At 39.9% G+C, this 22,029-nt stretch overlaps 2 protein-coding genes across 2 annotated transcripts; one reads left to right on the top strand and one right to left on the bottom strand.

Annotated features, from left to right (window-relative positions):
• Positions 1 to 1,244: 1,244 nt before the first annotated feature.
• On the bottom strand, positions 1,245 to 20,494 carry LOC115186564 (zinc finger protein 2 homolog; the record flags this gene model as incomplete). The annotated part of the gene is made up of 2 exons (XM_029746161.1): positions 1,245 to 1,725; positions 19,827 to 20,494. Coding segments are annotated over 2 exons (1,149 nt in total), but the record flags the coding sequence as incomplete, so codon positions are not given.
• Positions 6,435 to 7,181, top strand: LOC115186565 (zinc finger protein 180-like; the record flags this gene model as incomplete). The annotated part of the gene is made up of 1 exon (XM_029746162.1): positions 6,435 to 7,181. A coding segment is annotated over one exon (747 nt), but the record flags the coding sequence as incomplete, so codon positions are not given.
• Positions 20,495 to 22,029: the final 1,535 nt, after the last annotated feature.

Raw genomic sequence — 22,029 nt, 5'->3', positions numbered from 1 at the left:
TGGATCGAGGCCCAGTCCCCAATGTCATGCTCTAGTACATTTGGGTTGGCACATCTGAGAATAAACCCTGATATTCTAAAAGCAGGATAACAATGTCAATATAATTGTACCAAAAATGGTCAGCTGGTTACATGAAATGTAAATATGCATAGTCATATTTTCAACGTCTTTTCAATTACATGTTGCTAGGTGGGATAGCCCAATGTCAAAACACAGTTTTAACTTGTGTAAATCAATAACCAATATGCAGAAACAGTTTGTGATATGTTGAAAACCTAAACATAAAATAGACTATCTACATTTTACAATTACATTTTAGTCATTTAGTCAATTGTGCAAGAGGGAGATGAGGTTGCACATCCTGTTAAAACTAACAACTCAAAAACCACACGGAATCTGGGAATAATGTGTACATCCCTGGTTAGAGGACAACTTGTAGAAAACAGCTCGCTACATTTTGAAGTGTTGCGTTTTGATTCCAGTGGGTCACCAACATGGTAAGTGTAACACAGCTCTTTTTGTGTTAGTTACTGTTTGTTAATTCACATAAATAGTAACTCTTCCATTTCAGAGCCTGGATTTCCCCCTGAGGCTAATATCCATATCATGTTGAAATCAATAGAACAGGGGGCAAACGTTTAGGGTTCTACATTGTGACATCATTAAAATACTCCCACTACAATGTTAAAACATTCTACATTGTGACATTATTTCATTGATATCATGAAACAACTCCTTCATGTATTTTCTGATGTTTGATCAGATGTCTTTTATCGGTGAATCTCTTGTCACACTGATCACAGCTATAAGGTTTCTCTCCTGTGTGTGTTCTCTGGTGTAGAGTCAGAGAGCCAGATTGACCAAAACTCTTCCCACATTGACCACAGCTATAAGGTTTATCTCCTGTGTGTCTTCTCTGGTGTATAGTCAGATGGCTAGATGTAGTAAAACTCTTCCCACATTGATCACAGTTAAGGTTTCTCTCCTGTGTGTATTCTATGGTGTAGAGTCAGCTGGCCAGATGTAGTAAAACTCTTCCCACATTGATCACAGCTATAAGGTTTCTCTCCTGTGTGTCTTCTCTGGTGTAAAGTCAGCTGGCCAGATGCAGTAAAACTCTTCCCACATTGACCACAGCTATAAGGTTTCTCTCCTGTGTGTGTTCTCTGGTGTGATACCAGATGGCTAGACATACCAAAACTCTTCCCATATTGATCACAGCTATAAGGTTTCTCTCCTGAGTGTATTCTCTGGTGCACTGTCAGCACTCCAGATTGACCAAAACTCTTCCCACATTGATCACAGCTATAAGATTTCTCTCCTGTGTGTATTCTCTGGTGTGATACCAGATGGCCAGAACGACCAAAACTCTTCCCACATTGATCACAGATATAAGGTTTCTCTCCTGTGTGTATTCTCTGGTGTGATACCAGATGGCCAGATCGACCAAAACTCTTCCCACATTGATCACAGTTATAAGGTTTCTCTCCTGTGTGTGTTCTCTGGTGTAGAGTCAGACTGCTAGATGTAGTAAAACTCTTCCCACATTGATCACAGCTATAAGGATTCTCTCCTGTGTGTATTCTCTGGTGCACTCTCAGAGTTTCAGATTGACTAAAACTCTTCCCACATTGATCACAGATATAAGGTTTCTCTCCTGTGTGTGTTCTCTGGTGTGATACCAGATGGCAAGATTGACCAAAACTCTTCCCACATTGACCACAGCTGTAAGATTTCTCTCTTGTGTGGATTCTCTGATGCATTTTAATGCCTGATGAGGTGAATCTCTTCCCACACTCAGAGCAGCAGTGAGTTCTCTTCCCTGTGCATCTCTGCAGGTGTTTCTTGAGGTGTTCTGATCTGGAGAGACTCTTCTCTGCCTTGTCAGCATCACGAGGTTGTTGAGGCTCCCCAGAGGATCCACGATAGTCCCATATCTCTCCTGTGTGAACAACAAAGTCAGACAGATGATTAAAGGCCCACAACAGCGGTAATCCACTGTAAAAGGTGATGCCAACAGCGTAGCCATGATGTTGAACAACAATTGACGTCTGTAATGAATGTTAAAATTATTTGACAATTGTCTTAAAATGAGCAAGAATAGACATATTATGTCTTGTTTTCACATTAGTAGTAACATCGATGATTGTAGGCTAGAAATAAGTTATTCATGTTGTTGAACCTCTAAGCAGTGTGCCGGACGACTTTTGGTCTCCAATATAGGCCCCTTTCTGTGTTTGCTAAAATTGCGGTACGAGGGCAATTTGATTGCAGAAACTCCTCCCTGCTAATGAGGAAACCGATAGTTACGGATGTACTATATCTGCCTGGAGCAAAAATGGTGAGCAAAGATTTTAGTTTTTCACAATGTATTCTGAATGTGAATGGGGGAAAACTCAGGGGAGTAACCTCCATTTCCAGGTTGATGATGAGTTCATTTCACACTACTTTGGATTATAATTGTAAGGCTCGTTTGAATGTCCTGTTTAATATAATGTTTGCTACAGTATTATGAATTATGTGTAATTATTGAAGAACCGCGTTAATGACAGTATCCATTTGGGTGTTGTCAATAAAGTTAAGATTCTATTTTTTATTTTTTTATTTCACCTTTATTTAACCAGGTAGGCCAGTTGAGAACAAGTTGAGAACATCACTGCTCTCGGTGATGCATTTTCTTCTTTGACGCACCTCATGTCTAAACTTCTTTACAGTGAAATGATTTTGATTGGTGATCTCAACTGGTGTTGGTTAATGCTGGTGTCTGATCATTTAAAAATGTTTTGTAATTCTATGAATGTTACCCAGTTGATTAACTCACCCACTCGCCCTAATCTAAAATGCCCAGATAAATCTACCCTGATTAATTTGATATTGACAAATGTTCCACATAAATATTCTGCGGTTGGTGTTTTTTGTAATGATTTAAGTGACCATTGTGCTGTTGTTGCTATTAGAAATACTAAGATTTCTAAGTCTAACCCGCATTTTATTCGTAAGAGAAATCTGAAGTGTTTCATTGAGCAGGCTTTCTTTCATGATTTGTTTTATTTTGACTGGAGCAAGATTGAGCTTATCCCTGATGTGGAAACTGCCTGGAAATTCTTTCATGATGGTTTTCTCCAAATAGCAAACAGACATGCTCCATTCCGCAGGTTCAGGGTTAAAGGGAGGGATAATCCATGGTTTTCGTCTGAGCTTTCTTGCATTGTTCACGACCGTAATCTAGCCTGGGCTAAAGCAAGGAAATCGTGTTCTGATGCTGATTGGCTTGTTTTTAGGCAGTTACGAAACAAGTGTTCTTCTCTTCTCAGGAAGGCCAAGTCTGATTATTTTATGTCTGTTACCACTGATAACCTGAATGACCCTAGAAAGTTTTGGAAGGCTATTAAGTCTATGTCTGGTAACAGTAATGTTAATGAATTACCGTCATGTGTATTGAAGGACTCTGTTGCTATATATGACAAAACTGAAATGCTGAATTGTTTCAATGAGCACTTTGTATCTTCTGGTAGACTATTTGATTCAGTGTCCTCTGTCTCTGTACAACCTTGTGTGGATGAACCAGTGAGAGCTGGTCAAACTTTTAGCTTTTTGCCATTCTCAGTGCAGGTGGTACATAAGGCCCTGAAATCCTTAGACCAGAGAAAGCCTGCAGGTCCTGATCTTTTGGATCCCTGCTTTTTAAATCTGGCAGCTGATTTCATAGCTGAACCACTTACATATCTGTTTAATCGTAATGAAATTCCAAAGATCTGGAAATCAGCATTTGTCCTGCCACTTTTAAAAGGGGGAGATCCAAATCTGTTAAATAATTATAGGCCAATCTCAAAGCTGTCACCCCTGGTGAAAATACTTGAAACCCTTGTGAGTGACCAGCTAAAATAGTTTTTATATACTAACTCTATTTTATCAATGTACCAATCGGGTTTCAGGAAGAAGCACAGCACAATTACAGCAGCCATGAAGGTTTTAAATGATATCACTGAAGCTCTTGACAAGAAACAGCATTGTGTCTCACTTTTTATTGTTCTCTCTAAGGCTTTTGATACAGTTGATCATGCTATACTAAGGCAGAGATTGTCGAGCATTGCATTGTTCAGAGCATGCAGTTGCATGGTTTGTTAACTATCTGTCTGATAGAACTCAGTGCACTCAATTTGATGGGCTTAGGTCTGTTAAATTGTCTGTCTTAAATGGTGTGCCCCAAGGCTCTGTACTTGGTCCTCTCTTATTCACTATTTATATAAATAATTTAGACAAAAATGTCCAAAATGCACAACTTCATTTTTATGCTGATGATACTGTTATTTACTGTTGTGCTTCATCTCTTACAAAAGCTTTCCAGAACTTGCAAACTGCTTTTAATACTGTTCAACATACCTTGTCTCAATTGAAGCTTATCCTCAATACTGACAAAACAAAACTACTGGTGTTTTCTAAAGCAAGAAATAGACCTCTGAACCTTTCACCTATTACTACCTGTCAGGGCAAGGAGATTGAGGTTGTAACCTCATATAAATATCTTGGAATTTTAATTGATGATGGCCTCTCTTTTAAAATGCATATTCAACAACTTACAAAAAAATTGAAGCTGAAATTAGGATTTTATTTTAGGAATAAGGCTTGTTTTTCTTTTGAAGCCAGAAGGAGGCTAGTATCAGCTACATTTATGCCTTTACTAGACTATGGGGATATTTTATATATGAATGCTTCCGCTCAGTGTTTGAGATCAATTGACACCCTTTACCATGGCACTCTGAGATTTATTTTAAATGGCAAAACCCTTATGCACCACTGCACTTTGTATACCAGGGTTGGCTGGCCTTCTCTAGTCACTCGTAGGCTCAGTAACTGGTATACTTTTATTTACAAAGCCATTTTGGGTTTACTACCTTTTTATTTGGCCATTTTTATTGTTCAGAAATGTGGTGGATACTCTCTTCGTTCGCGGGACTTTATCTTGCTAACTGTTCCAAATGTCCGAACTGAATTTGGTAAAAGGGCTTTTATGTACTCTGCACCATCGTCTTGGAATGCCTTACAAAATACTTTTAAACTGGATGAACTTGTCCCGATTGGTATTTTTAAATCACGGATGAATGATCTTGAGACTGATTCCCTGACCTGTCAATGTTTTTAATTTGCTGTTTTTGATTTTGTTATACTCTTGTGAATTCTATGGTTTTTACTAGATTAATTGTAGTTTTTCATGTTGTTTGTCTGTAATTTTTGTAATGACTTGGCGCTGCCTATCTTGGCCAGGACGCTCTTGAAAAAGAGATTTTAAATCTCAATGAGCCCTTCCTGGTTAAATAAAGGTTAAATAAAATAAATAAAAAATCCATAACTAGTGGTTTCCTCATTACCAGATATACTACATCCATAACTAGTGGTTTCCTCATTACCAGATATACTACATCCATAACTAGTGGTTTCCTCATTACCAGATATACTACATCCATAACTAGTGGTTTCCTCATTACCAGATATACTACATCCATAACTAGTGGTTTCCTCATTACCAGATATACTACATCCATAACTAGTGGTTTCCTCATTACCAGATATACTACATCCATAACTAGTGGTTTCCTCATTACCAGATATACTACATCCATAACTAGTGGTTTCCTCATTACCAGATATACTACATCCATAACTAGTGGTTTCCTCATTAGCAGATATACTACATCCATAACTAGTGGTTTCCTCATTACCAGATATACTACATCCATAACTAGTGGTTTCCTCATTAGCAGATATACTACATCCATAACTAGTGGTTTCCTCATTACCAGATATACTACATCCATAACTAGTGGTTTCCTCATTACCAGATATACTACATCCATAACTAGTGGTTTCCTCATTACCAGATATACTACATCCATAACTAGTGGTTTCCTCATTAGAATGGAGGAGTTTCTACAACCAAATTGCGTGTGCATCGCTGCAATTTTAGCAAACACAGAAAGGGGCCTATATTGGAGGCCAAAAGTCATCTGGCACACTGCTTAGGTCTTGACTGTTGTACAACTTCATGGGTACTCTCTGGTCATACCTTTTTACCTCAAATAAACAGTGGATTTCTGCTGTTGTGGGCATTTAACCATCTGTATGACTTTGTTGTTCACACAGGAGAGAGACGGGACTATCGTGGATCCTCTGGGGAGCCTCAACAACATCATGATGCTGACAAGGCAGAGAAGAGTCTCTCCAGATCAGAAGTCCTCAATAAACACCTGCAGAGACCCACAAGGAAGAAAACTCACTGCTGCTCTGACTGTGGGAAGAGATTCAACTCATCAGGCATTAAAATTCATCAGATAATTCACACAGGAGAGAAATCTTATAGCTGTACTCAATGTGGGAAGAGATGTACTACATCGGGCCATCTAACTCAACACCAGAGAACACACACAGGAGAGAAATCTTATAGCTGTGGTCAATGTGGGAAGAGGTTTACTCAGTCAACCAGCCTGATATCACACCACAGAACACATACAGGAGAAAAACCTTATAGCTGTGGTCAATGTGGGAAGAGTTTTGGTCGATCTGGCCATCTGGTATCACACCAGAGAACACACACAGGAGAGAAACCTTATATCTGTGATCAATGTGGGAAGAGTTTTGGTCGAGCTGGCCATCTGGTATCACACCAGAGAACACACACAGGAGAGAAACCTTATAACTGTGATCAATGTGGGAAGAGTTTTGGTCGATCTGGCCATCTGGTATCACACCAGAGAACACACACAGGAGAGAAACCTTATATCTGTGATCAATGTGGGAAGAGTTTTAGTCAATCTGAAACTCTGAGAGTGCACCAGAGAATACACACAGGAGAGAAATCTTATAGCTGTGATCATTGTAGGAAGAGTTTTACTACATCTGGCTCTCTGACTGTACACCAGAGAACACACACAGGAGAGAAACCTTATAGCTGTGGTCAATGTGGGAAGAGTTTTATTTCATCTGGCCAGCTGACTTTACACCAGAGAACACACACAGGAGAGAAACCTTATAGCTGTGATCAATGTGGGAAGAGTTTTGTTTCATCTGGCCAGCTGACTTTACACCAGAGAACACACACAGGAGAGAAACCTTATAACTGTGATCAATGTGGGAAGAGTTTTGTTTCATCTAGCCAGCTGACTATACACCAGAGAACACACACAGGAGAGAAATCTTATAGCTGTGACCAGAGATAATCTGATTAAAGATCTCTGATCAAACATCAGAAAAGACATGAAGGAGTTGTTTCATGATATCAATGAATTAATGTCACAATGTAGAATGTTTTAACATTGTAGTAGGAGTATATTAATGATGTCACAATGTAGAACCCTAAACGTTTGTCCCCTGTTCTATTGATTTCAGCATGATATGGATATTAGCCTCAGGGGGAAAATCCAGGCTCTGAAATGGAAGAGTTACTATTTATGTGATTTAACAAAAAGTGACTAACAGAAAAGTTGTTACACTTACCATGTTGGTGACCCACTGGAATCAAAATGCACCACTTCAAAATGTAGATAGCTGTTTTCTACAAATTGTCCTCTAACCAGGGATGTACACATTATTCCCAGATTCCGTGTGGTTTTTGAGCTGTTAGTTTTAACAGGACATGCAACCTCATCTCCCTCCTCTCGCACAAATGATTTCAACATGATATCGATGAGTGATGACATAAGTGTTGCGTTCCTTTGTTTAGCGACCCCTAAATTTAAATGCATCAGTCCAAAATGTAGCTGACTGTCTTCTGCAGGTTGTCCTCTAACCAGTGAGGTAAAATATATCTCCCATTTCCATGTGTTTTTTTAGTTGTGTTAGTTTCAACAGCACAAACAACCTGATTTTCCCCCTAATCGATATCAGTGATTTATTGCTACTTGTCAAAACAACAGCGTTTCTGGTGCTTGTGCAGTTTATAAGGAGCCTGTTTTAAAAAATACAAGTAATACGATTATTGTGGCAGATGTTTGTGTATATAGCACATTTTATGTTTAGATTTGGACATGTTAAAACTGTGTTTTGACATTGGGGCTATCCCACCTAGCAAAATGTCATTGAAAAGATGTTGAAAATAAGACTATGCCATCAAATATTTCATATTTACATTTCATGTAACATTTAGTAATCATAATTATTTATGCAACCAACTGACAATTTTTCGGTACAATTATATTGACATTGGTGCCCTGCTTTTAAAATATCAGGGTTCATTCTCAGATGTGCCAACCCAAATGTACTAGAACATGACATTGGGGACTGGGCCCCGATCCAATAACATGCCTATCTAGTGAACCCTGAAAAGAGAGAGAAGCTCTGCAGTGAGGTGGAAAGTTACTACGGATATTGCAGGAGTTTCCTCTTGAAATCAGACATGTCTGAGGTAAGGACAACTTGGTTGCTGATTGTCTCAAGGCTGGGCAGTCAAAAAGATTTGTGTTTTTGCGTTTAGCCAGTGTGTTACCATGGATCACAATTTATTTTGACTGCACATTTTTCCGTATTGGAGATGAGTTTTGTTTGGGCTCATTCCAAGGAGACGAGAGTTCTAGAATCTAGTGAGATTTAGGAAGACGAGAGTTCTAGAATCTAGTGAGATTTAGGAAGACGAGAGTTCTAGAATCTAGTGAGATTTAGGATTCTATAGAAAGAAAAGGGAGAAACAAATAATCCTATTGTATATTATTATTTAGAAATATGTGTTTTTTTCTTGTTTTTAATTGTTGACAGCCAGTAGACACCATGTTTATATTGGTGAAGGTGAAGCATTGTAGTTGATTATAATGTGAAATGGAAGTTGTTTTCTGTTGGTGGTGAGCAAAATTGTCCAACAGAAATATAGGATATATTTGTTGTCTTAAGGTGTTACAGGCTTTGGTTTTTCCATTTATGTTTTGAGGTTGGACTTTAGCAGGTCTAGCTCGTTAGCACGTCTAGCTCGTTAGCACGTCTAGCCCGTTAGCACGTCTAGCTCGTTAACACGTCTAGCTCGTTAGCACGTCTAGCCCGTTAGCACGTCTAGCTCGTTAGCACGTCTAGCTCGTTAGCACGTCTAGCCCGTTAGCACGTCTAGCTCGTTAGCCCGTAGGACGCACTGATTGGTGTCACCTCGTTAGTCAGTATGTGTTACACCTGTGCTGGCTTGTCCATCTCGTTAGTGGGAAGGTGTTTCACCTGAGCTGGTCCAGGTTCTATTTAAGAGTGTCTGGCCCAGTGCTCCAGTTGTCTTGATACATGTGGAGAGTCAACACCTTTAGTTGCTCCACCTTTTTGGTTTGCTTCCTGTCTTTAAGTTTGGTGTGGGTTTTTCTTTTGTTTTCCTCTTCTTGGGCAGATTTAGTGGGTCTCATGGTGGGTGTCTTTTAGGTCCCAGTTGTTGTTACTAGTCAACTTTCAGTGGACACCCCCATAGTGTCTTTCAGAGACCCTCCAAAAAACAAGCTTATATTTTGGGTTGGATGATGCATCCAATTAATATTTTAATCAATGGATTTTCCTTAGAATGCTAATTCGTCTTTCAGTTGTTAATCTTATGTTTGTTGTGGTAAATATTTCTGTTTATTTTCATTGTTTTATTATTTTTTCCTGTGAAGCATCCATGTCTGAAATGTGCTGTATAAATAAAGCTTGATTTGAACATATTGCAAAAGAAATTAACCCAATGACTGACAATCAACAGACTCTTGCAAAACCAATACGTATCTTGGTCCATCTTATTATGAAAACAGTATAAATTCAGTATATCTCCCACTATGTCAAAATAGTGCAGGTATGTACGTTTAGTATCACTTTTCAACCAACCCAGTGCATTTGTTGAAGATAAATGTTTAATTCAACAATACGTCAAAGGATTCAACTACTGCAAACTGAAACAAACAAATGGATCAACCAGATCAATCCCACTTTTCCAGCCTGCTGAAGGCGTGGTGGAGTGGTAAACACCACCCCCGGCTCTACCAGGGGCTTGAGGTGGTCTCCCACAGCTCTGGTTATGTCATGTTCTGTGGCCTTGCTGTTCCATTTATTGACTGTCCCTGCAACACAGAAACACATTTAGTCTTATTATATACAACACTCAAAGTAATGGATATGGAGCATCTATGGCCTCAGTTACACCTGGCACCGAAATGTGACTTCTGTCATCTGATCACTCCAAACTGCATTAGGTCTGGATGCACAAAAGTCACAATGTGCTGCATTAGGTTTAGATCTGCCAGCATTGTGTTCTGAATTTGAGTCTGGCCACCGAATATGCAAATTAACGTTCATACAGCCAGAAGGGGTGAGAAATTACACCAATATCAGTGGATAATTTTCACTAATGTAAAAGAACATAGATGATGGAACATATCACCTTTTGCTGATGTGATGAACCGCTAAGGGGACATAAATATTTACCATCTAAACCATGTGTGACCTCTCACCTCTCTGGCTGTAGAAGTGTTCTTCCTAACCAGTCCCTCAACAGCTCTCTGACTGAGCTCCACCCTCACTGGGTCTTCAGAGGAGAGGAAGGCTGAGGAGGGATGGAAGGATGAATGGATCAGTCACTCAATAAAGTGTAGAGCTGCTGTCTGACAAAATCACAATTTTAGTAGTTCATTAAAGTAAATAAGGCTTTATGACTGCTGAATACCAACTATCAATCACTTAGATTATGTATTTTCAGGTAGAGATACATCCTTGGGATGTCCCTAGCCCGTTGAAGTTGACATTTAAAATGGTTAAGGTAGGGGTTAAGGTTAGGGTTTAGGGTAGAGATGTCCCAAGGATCCCAGATAGCATTGACCATTGTGCATTCTTCTATTATCTTTTACATAGCAGGTGTAAAAGAAACAGACAAGGCAATGGATTATGGTAATTGTAGTTAATTATGTTTTTTTTGCGCTAAACTATGTAGAATATTGGCCTGTTGGAAACTACAACTCCCTACTACATCACACAGTTCAGTCTGGATCTGATTTCTCTCTAGAGAAACTACAACTCCCTACTACATCACACAGTTCAGGCTGGGTCTGATTTATCTCTAGAGAAACTACAACTCCCTACTACACCACACAGTTCAGCCTGGACCTGATTTATCTCTAGAGAAACTACAACTCCCTACTACATCACACAGTTCAGCCTGGACCTGATTTATCTCTAGAGAAACTACAACTCCCTACTACATCACACAGTTCAGTCTGGATCTGATTTATCTCTAGAGAAACTACAACTCCCTACTACATCACACAGTTCAGGCTGGATCTGGTTTATCTCTAGAGAAACTACAACTCCCTACTACATCACACAGTTCAGTCTGGATCTGATTTATCTCTAGAGAAACTACAACTCCCTACTACATCACACAGTTCAGTCTGGATCTGATTTATCTCTAGAGAAACTACAACTCCCTACTACATCACACAGTTCAGTCTGGGTCTGTTTTATCTCTAGAGAAACTACAACTCCCTACTACATCACACAGTTCAGGCTGGATCTGATTTATCTCTAGAGAAACTACAACTCCCTACTACACCACACAGTTCAGTCTGATTTATCTCTAGAGAAACTACAACTCCCTACTACATCACACAGTTCAGTCTGATTTATCTCTAGAGAAACTACAACATCACACAGTTCAGGCTGGGTCTGATTTATCTCTAGAGCAATGTTGTGAGGGAAAAATCTATGTTAACCTCTTTAAGTTGATATGACTTCTATTGTGTTGAAGGATCTCTTTAAGGTTGAGAAGTGTATCTGTATGTTTGTGTGGGTCTGCAACCACACACCCTCTGGGCAGACAGGCCAAAGGCGCTTGGCCCAATTCAGGGAACTGTTGATCTACTTCAGAGGAACTGTGTCTAGAGTGATTTCCTGTTGTTTTGACACCTCACTGGAAAACTAGAATAACTAGCTGTTGCTACAGAACGAGACGACCAATTACATTTTTACATTGTAGTCATTTAGCAGACGCTCATATCCAGATCGACTTACAGTAATGAATACATACATTTCATACATTGTTTGTTTTTTTGTACTGGCCCCCCGTGGGAATCGAACCCACAACCCTGGCGTTGCAAACACCATGCTCTACCAACTGAGCCACAGGGAAGTCTGAATTTCCACCACAATGTGCAGTAACAATGATAGAACAGACTCATAGTACAGAATGAATGACTGACTGCCCAGTTCAACATCAGTTCACCGTCTCACCTCATACTGTATTGGAGCAGCAGCAGCTGACTGCCCGGTTCAACATCAGTTCACCGTCTCACCTCATACTGTATTGGAGCAGCAGCAGCTGACTGCCCAGTTCAACATCAGTTCACCGTCTCACCTCATACTGTATTGGAGCAGCAGCAGCTGACTGCCCGGTTCAACATCAGTTCACCGTCTCACCTCATACTGTATTGGAGCAGCAGCAGCTGACTGCCCAGTTCAACATCAGTTCACCGTCTCACCTCATACTGTATTGGAGCAGCAGCAGCAGACTGCCCGGTTCAACATCAGTTCACCATCTCACCTCATACTGTATTGGAGCAGCAGCAGCAGACTGCCCAGTTCAACATCAGTTCACCGTCTTTGAATGACACTAAGTGGCAGTGTTTTTACAACTAATGCTGGTTTGCCTGAGGCTGATGCCGTGCAGGAACACATGCATATTCACACACTCTCATTCAAACAAACACATACAAGAACACACACATACATGTAATAGTGCCAGACATGCACACAAACATATATAGTTGGCATTGCTGTTATGATTTTAGTTGTTCTTGATGTCCTTTGTTTTAAATGTATTATTTTGTTTTATAATTTTTTTGCATTGTTGTTTGCTGTTTTCTTCTGTCTTTTCCTTTTTCTCTTTAGTTCATTCTCTTGGTTGTTGGTGCATTGGGGGGGTTCTTGGAGGTGGGGAATGGAATTAACTGTCTTTTTTTATTAGGGGGAACTGTGTGAGGGGTCTCGAATGGTTGAGGGACAGCTATTGGGGAACTGTGGGGGGATCTTGGAGGGTTGAGGGACAGCTATTGGGGAGCTCTATGCACCATCCCCCGACCTCTATACTTCTGACACCAGGCTCTGTAAGAGCGGTCGGAAATTCCTATGAGGAGATTCTCTCCTCATGGCCACAGTATAGAGACAGAGTGGGTTTCATAGAGAACAAAGGAGTTCTTCCACCTCACAGAACTGGAGAACCGAACGACATTTATGTTCTGGAGAAAGTATAAAAGATCGGTGAAGAATCCAGCTCCGAACTGGTCCGTTTGGTACAATTTTGTGAAACTCATGAGAGACAATACTGCAACATTACCATAATCATGTTTATAGAAGAGTCTCAGGTATGAGACTTACATCTAATGGTTGTATAAAATGAATGAATAAGGATGAAGCTATTTGTGAAATTGTGTAATGTGATTTTGGACTGTTTAATGAAGAGAACTCCAATTCCCTTTGGAGTTTAACTAAATCAGAGGACCGCCCATGAACACAGACAGGACCCGGTGTCATGAGACAGCCTTTTCCTGCTCTTCTGAATAAAACCCCCACCTAGGTTTTCTATCACCAGACCGAGCTTACCTCAATTACGAGATGGCTAAAGGTTGGAGACCAGCTTACCTCGATAACGAGAGGGCCAAGGTTTGACCATGCATTTCTCTTGATGAACTTTTAACCATACCACGTGGTTAAACTCTTAGACTAATGATACCGACAGAATAAGAACAAGTCTTTGATATTAATTACTAGTCTGCAGCTAGGAATTCGGTATCATTGAACCCGAAGACCGACAACCGCCGAAACAGCTATTCTATAATGACATGAATGAATGTTACTCTGAACTATCCATTCTAACCACGACAGAGAGCGGACAAACTCTCCAACAGAAACTTTTCAACAGAGATCCCGATAACACACTGAGCGTAAATATATATATATATTGATTGCAATTACTCCCGAATGAGTGAGCGTTCATGTGCAAAGGATTAGCATTTCAATTGTTATAATTATCAACTCTGTAGTGCCTTCTCAGCTGACCCCCACTCCTCTTTTGTCTAAGAAGCCGCCATGCCGGTTTAGCCCACTAGGGCACATTCTCCTAACATTTCTTTGTAACCATTGTTTGTTTGTTATGCATTTCTGTGAATTACTTAGTTAGTAAATAAATGATTTTAAGACAATTGATGTATGGATGACTCATAGTGAAGACTGGGTTCGTGCAGATAACCAACAATTTACGACGTTTGGAATGAGACTGACGCGAGGTAAAGAATACGTCATTAATCAGAAGACTAATTGATCAGATATTAAAATATCTGAAAGTTATATTAGGAAAATTATAACTTTGTAATCTGAATATTTTCCTTGGTGCCCCGACCTTCTAGTTAATTACAGTTACACGATTAATCAGGTTAATCGCGTAATAATAATTACAGAGAGTTATTTGATAAATATGTCTTCAGTTTTAATGATGCCAAAGACACAACAATAGTTTGTTAGTGATGTGGACACCAGGGAACTTGAAACTCTCAACCTGCCCCACTACAGCCCCGTCAATGAGAATGGGGGCGTGCTCTGTCTTCCTTTTCCTGTAGTCCACAATCATCTCCTTTGTCTTGATCACTTTGAGGAAGAGGTTGTTTTCCTTGCACCACACGGCCAGGTCTCTGACCTCCTCTTTATAGGCTGTCTAGTCATTGTTGGTAATCAGGTCTACAACTGTTGTGGCATTGGCAAACTTAATGATGGTGTTGGAGTCGTGCCTGGCTGTGCAGTCATGAGTGAACAGGGAGTGCAGGAGGGGGCTGAGCACGCACCCCTGAGGGGCCCCTGTGTTGAGGATCAGCGTGGCGGATGTGTTGTTACCTACCCTTAAAAAACATGAGCTGGCCACATCCAGAAAAATAGTTTGTGTGGAGGTGCTGACTAACGGCAAAAAAACTATCAAAATAAAAAAAGTCGCACTCCATGTTTAAACTCCCAGCAATTGAATGGGTAGTGAGGGGTGATGTCATAATGATAATGGGTAGTGAGGGGTGTGTCATAATGATAATGGGTAGTGAGGGGTGTGTCATAATGATAATGGGTAGTGAGGGGTGTGTCATAATGATAATGGGTAGTGAGGGGTGTGTCATAATGATAATGGGTAGTGAGGGGTGTGTCATAATGATAATGGGTAGTGTGGGGTGTGTCATAATGATAATGGGTAGTGAGGGGTGTGTCATAATGATAATGGGTAGTGAGGGGTGTGTCATAATGATAATGGGTAGTGAGGGGTGTGTCATAATGATAATGGGTAGTGAGGGGTGTGTCATAATGATAATGGGTAGTGAGGGGTGTGTCATAATGATAATGGGTAGATAGGGGTGTGTCATAATGATAATGGGTAGTGAGGGGTGTGTCATAATGATAATGGGTAGTGAGGGGTGTGTCATAATGATAATGGGTAGTGAGGGGTGTGTCATAATGATAATGGGTAGTGAGGGGTGTGTCATAATGATAATGGGTAGTGAGGGGTGTGTCATAATGATAATGGGTAGTGAGGGGTGTGTCATAATGATAATGGGTAGTGAGGGGTGTGTCATAATGATAATGGGTAGTGAGGGGTGTGTCATAATGATAATGGGTAGATAGGGGTGTGTCATAATGATAATGGGTAGTGAGGGGTGTGTCATAATGATAATGGGTAGTGAGGGGTGTGTCATAATGATAATGGGTATTTACCAACGTTTCAGCATCACTGTGCCTTCCTCAGGGTGATGTCATGAATACTGGAACGAGGTTCTGTAGACAAACAGTGCAATTAGTGCAACCAATGACAATAGAAAATGAATTAGTGAAACTGTAGTTTATGGCATATTAAATATATTACTGTATTGTTATCATATAGAAACATCATGGAATATTGTACATCATATTAAATATATTACTCTATTGTTATCATATAGAAACACCATGGAATATTGTACATCATATTAAATATATTACTGTATTGTTATCATATAGAAACATCATGGAATATTGTACATCATATTAAATATATTACTGTATTGTTATCATATAGAAACATCATGGAATATTGTACATCATATTAAATATATTACTCTATTGTTATCATATAGAAACATCATGGAATATTGTACATCATATTAAATATATTACTGTATTGTTATCATATAGAAACATAATGGAATATTGTACATCAAATTAGCATCAACATACATTATTGTTTCATTCAATTTCACATAATAAGGATATTTAATATTTTCAAGTTCAGAAGTCAGAACTCATCACCTGCTATGTAAAAGAGACAGAAGAATGCACAATGGTCAATGCTATCTGGGATCCTTGGGACATCCCTACCCTAAACCCTAACCTTAACCCCTACCTTAACCTATTTAAATGTCAACTTCAACGGGCTAGGGACGTCCCAAGGATGTATCTCTACCTAAAAATACATGATCTAAGTGATTTATAGATGGTATTCAGCAGTCATAAAGCCTTATTTACTTTAATGAACTACTAAAATAGTGATTTTGTCAGACAGCAGCTCTACACTTTATTGAGTGACTGATCCATTCATCCTTCCATCCCTCCTCAGCCTTCCTCTCCTCTGAAGACCCAGTGAGGGTGGAGCTCAGTCAGAGAGCTGTTGAGGGACTGGTTAGGAAGAACACTTCTACAGCCAGAGAGGTGAGAGGTCACACATGGTTTAGATGGTAAATATTTATGTCCCCTTAGAGGTTCATCACATCAGCTAAAGGGAATATATTCCATCATCTATGTTTATTTACATTAGTGCAAATTGTCCACTGATATTGGTGTAATTTCTCACCCCTTTTGGCTGTATGAAAGTTAATTTCCCCTCAGACACACACATTTGTTCTTTGATATAATGAAGGTCATTTGTGTCAAATGTACTTTTCCCCACTCATTCACCCCATCTCTTTACATTGCTGATGGATATTCGGTGGCCAGACTCAAATTCAGAACACAATGCCCATCCTGGCAGATCTAAACCTAATGCAGCTCATTGTGACTTTAGTGCATCCAGACCTAATGCAGCTTGGAGTGATCAGAAGTCACATTTAGGTGCCAGGTGTAACTGAGGCTGTAGATGCTCCATATCCATTACTTTGAGTGTTTTATATAATATGACTAAATGTGTTTATTTCTGTGTTGCAGGGGCAGTCAATAAATGGAACAGCAAGGCCACAGAACATGACATAAGCAGAGCTGTGGGAGACCACCTCAAGCCCCTGGTAGAGCCGGGGGTGGTGTTTACCACTCCACCACGCCTTCAGCAGGCTGGAAAAGTGGGATTGATCTGGTTGATCCATTTGAATCCTTTGACATATTGATTTCAACAAATGAACTGGGTTGGTTGAAAAGTGATACTAAACGTACATTCCATGCACTATTTTGACAGTGGAACATCTAATGATTTTATACTGTTTTTCATACTAAGATGGACCAAGAGTCTGTTGATTGGTCAGTCATTGGGTTAATATGTTTTGCAATATGTTCAAATCAAATCAAGCTTTATTTATACAGCACATTTCAGACATGGATGCAACACAATGAATTCACAGGAATAAACAAATATTTACCACAACAAACAAGATCAACAACTGAAAGACTAGTGAGCATTCTAAGGAAATTCCATTGATTCAAATATTAATTGGATGCAACATCCAACCCAAAATATCAGCTTGTTTTACAACACTGTTTGTTGTTAAGTTCCCCAGCAAGAAACCAGAAATGTCCCTTAATTAGATTTTTTTTTTTTTTTATTTAAAAATTCTAAAATGTTGCTCAAACAGACAGAGTTACTGACAACAACCACAATTGAATATTAACAACTGGGACATAAAAGACACCCACCATGAGACCCACTAAATCTGCCCAAGAAGAGGAAAACAAAAGAAAAACCCACACCAAACTTAAAGACAGGAAGCAAACCAAAAAGGTGGAGCAACTAAAGGTGTTGACTCTCCACATGTATCAAGATAACTGGAGCACTGGGCCAGACACTCTTAAATAGAACCTGGACCAGCTCAGGTGAAACACCTTCCCACTAACGAGATGGACAAGCCAGCACAGGTGTAACACATACTGACTAACGAGGTGACACCAATCAGTGCGTCCTACGTGCTAACGGGCTAGACGTGCTAGACGGGCTAACGAGCTAGACGTGCTAACGATCTACACGTGCTAACGAGCTACACGTGCTAACGAGCTACACGTGCTAACGAGCTACACTTGCTAAAGTCCAACCTCAAAACATAAATGGAAAAACCAAAGCCTGAAACACCTTCCCCCTTAGACAAATATATCCTATATTTTTGTTGGACAAGTTTGCTCACCACCAACAGAAAACAACTTCCATTTCTCATTATAATCAACTACAATGCTTCACCTTCACCAATATAAACATGGTGTCTACTGGCTGTCAACAATTAAAAACAAGAAAAAAAACACGTATTTCTAAATAATAATATACACAATCATATAATTTCTATAGAATCCCCCCCCCCGAAAATAAGCAATTTTTCCCACAAAACAAAACTTTTTGACTGCCAACCCTTGAGACAATCAGCAACCAAGTTGTCCTCACCACAGACATGTCTGATTTCAAGAGGAAACTCTTGCAATATCCGTAGTAACTTTCCACCTCACTGTGGAGCTTCTCTCTCTTTTCAGGTTCACTAGATAGGCATGTTGTTGGATCAGGGCCCAGTCCCCAATGTCATGCTCTAGTACATTTGGGTTGGCACATCTGCGAATTAACCCTGATATTATAAAAGCAGGGCAACAATGTCAATATAATTGTACCAAAAATTGTCAGTTGGTTGCGTAAATAATTATGATTACTAAATGTTACATGAAATGTAAATATGAAAAATTTGGTTGCATAGTCTTATTTTCAGTCTCCTCAATTACATTTTGCTAGGTGGGATAGCCCCAATGTCAAAACACAGTTTTAACGTGTCCAAATCAATAACCAATATGCAGAAACAGTTTGGGATAAATCGAAAACCTAAACATAAAATGTGCTATTTACACAAACATCTGCCACAATAATCATATTACTTGTATTTATTTAAACAAGCACCTTATAAACTGCACAAGTAGCAATAAAATACTGATATCGATTAGGGGGGAAATCAGGTTGTACGTGCTGTTGAAACTAACACAACCAAAAAAAACACATGGAAATGGGAGATATATTTTACCTCACTGGTTAGAGGACAACCTGCAGAAGACAGTCAGCTACATTTTGGAGTAATACATTTAAATGTAGGGGTCGCTAAACAAAGGAACACAACACTTATTTGTCATAACTCATCGATATCATGCTAAAATCCTTTGTGTGACAGAAGGGAGATGAGGTCGCATGTCCTGTTAAAACTAACAGCTCAAAAACCACACGGAATCTGCGAATAATGTGTACATCACTGGTTAGAGGACAATTTGTAGAAAACAGCTAGCTACATTTTGAAGTGTTGCATTTTGATTCAAGTGGGTCACCAACGTGGTAAGTGTAACACAGCTCTTTTTGTGTTAGTCACTTTTTGTTAAATCACATAAATAGTAACTCTTCCATTTCAGAGCCTGGATTTTTCCCAAGGCTAATATCCATATCACGCTGAAATCAATTGAATGGGGTAAACGTTTAGGGTTCTACATTGTGAAATTCCTTAAAATACTCCTACTATGTTAAAACATTCTACATTGTGACATTATTTCATTGATATCATGAAACAACTCCTTAATGTATTTTCTGATGTTTAATCAGAGATCTTTTATCAGAGTATCTCTTGTCACACTGATCACAGCTATAAGATTTCTCTCCTGTGTGTGTTCTCTGGTGTAGCGTCAGACTGCTAGATGCAGAAAAACTCTTCCCACATTGACCACAACTATAAGGTTTCTCTCCAGTGTGTGTTCTTTGGTGTAATGTCAGCTGGCCAGATTGACCAAAACTCTTCCCACATTGACCACAGCTATAAGATTTCTCTCCTGTGTGTGTTCCCTGGTGTTGAGTCAGATGGCAAGATCGACCAAAACTCTTCCCACATTGATCACAGCTATAGGGTTTCTCTCCTGTGTGTGTTCTCTGGTGTTGAGTCAGCTGGCCAGATTGACCAAAACTCTTCCCACATTGATCACAGCTATAAGATTTCTCTCCTGTGTGTATTCTCTGGTGTTGAGTCAGATGGCAAGATCGACCAAAACTCTTCCCACATTGATCACAGCTATAAGGTTTCTCTCCTGTGTGTGTTCTCTGGTGTAATGTCAGCTGGCCAGATTGAACAAAACTCTTCCCACATTGATCACAACTATAGGGTTTCTGTCCTGTATGTATTCTCTGGTGCACTGTCAGATCGCTAGATTGACCAAAACTCTTCCCACATTGACCACAGCTATAAGATTTCTCTCCTGTGTGTGTTCTCTGGTGTAAAGTCAGAGAGCCAGATGTAGTAAATCTCTTCCCACATTGAGTACAGCTAAATGGTTTCTCTCCTGTGTGGATTCTTTGATGAATTTTAATGCCTGCTGAGGAGGTGAATCTCTTCCCACAGTCAAAGCAGCAGTGAATTCTCTTCCCTGTGGATCTCTGCAGGTGTTTCTTGAGGTGTTCTGATTTGGAGGGACTCTTCTCTGCCTCTTCAGCATCATGAGGTTGTTGAGGCTCCCCAGAGGATCCACGATAGTCACTTCTCTCTCCTGTGTCAACAACAAAGTCAGACAGATGGTTCAAGGCCCACAACAGCGGAAATCCACTGTAAAAGGTAATGCCAACAGCGTAGCCATGATGTTGTACAACAATTGACGTCTGTAATGAATGTTAAAATTATTTGACAATTGTCTTAAAATGAGCAAGAAAAGTCATATTTTGTGTTGTTTTCACATTAGTAGTAACATCAATGATTGTAGGCTAGAAATATGTTATTAATGTTGTTGAAACTCTAAGCAGTGTGCCAGACTGGTTCCAGGTCATCTTCAAGTCTCTGCTAGGTAAAGCCCGCCTTATCTCAGCTCGCTGGTCACCATAGCAGCACCCACCCGTACACGCGCTCCAGCAGGTATATCTCACTGGTTACCCCCAAAGCCAATTCTTATTTTGGCCGCCTTTCATTCCAGTTCTCTGCTGCCAATGACTGGAACGATCTGCAAAAATCACTGAAGCTGGAGACTCATATCTCCCTCACTAGCTTTAAGCACCAGCTGTCAGAGCAGCTCACAGATCACTGCACCTGTACATAGCCCATCTGTAAACAGCCCATCCAACTACCTCATCCCCATACTGTATTTATTTATTTATCTTGCTCCTTTGCACCCCAGTATCTCTACTTGCACATTCATCTTCTGCACATCTACCATTCCAGTGTTTAATTGCTATAATGTAATTACTTAGCCACCATAGCCTATTTATTGCCTTACCTCCCTTATCCTACCTCATTTGCACACACTGTATATAGACTTTGTACTGTATTATTGACTAATTGATTGTATGTTTGTTTATTCCATGTGTAACTCTGTTGTTGTATGTGTCAAACTGCTATGCTTTATCTTGGCAGTTGCAAATGAGAACTTGTTCTCAAGTAGCCTACCTGGTTCAATAAAGGTGAAAGATTTTCTTCAAATCTGAAAACGTTGTGAAGCAACTAAAGCAGCTAAAGCTCCCAATTCCTGAAGAACATCAGTGATGTGTTGTACCCACAGCCACTATTAAAACCGTGGATTGATGGCAGCATTCGCGCAAAACTGAAAAGCGCGAACCACTGCTTTTAATCAGGGCAAGGCGACCGGAAACATGACCGAATACAAACAGTGTAGCTATTCCCTCAGCAAGGCAATCAAACAAGCTAAGCATCAGTATAGACACAAAGTAGAGACGCAATTCAACGGCTTAGACACCAGAGGTATGTGACAGGGCCTACAGTCTATCACGGACTGCAAAAGAAAAACCAGCCCCGTCGCGGACCCCGATGTCTTGCTCCCAGACAAACTAAACAACTTCTTTGC

The sequence above is a fragment of the Salmo trutta genome, unplaced genomic scaffold (assembly GCF_901001165.1).
Source record: "Salmo trutta unplaced genomic scaffold, fSalTru1.1, whole genome shotgun sequence".
In the NCBI taxonomy this organism is placed as follows: Eukaryota; Metazoa; Chordata; class Actinopteri; order Salmoniformes; family Salmonidae; genus Salmo; species Salmo trutta.
The sequence above is the reverse complement of the archived record's forward strand: the minus strand, read 5'-3'. Positions and strand labels throughout refer to the sequence as shown.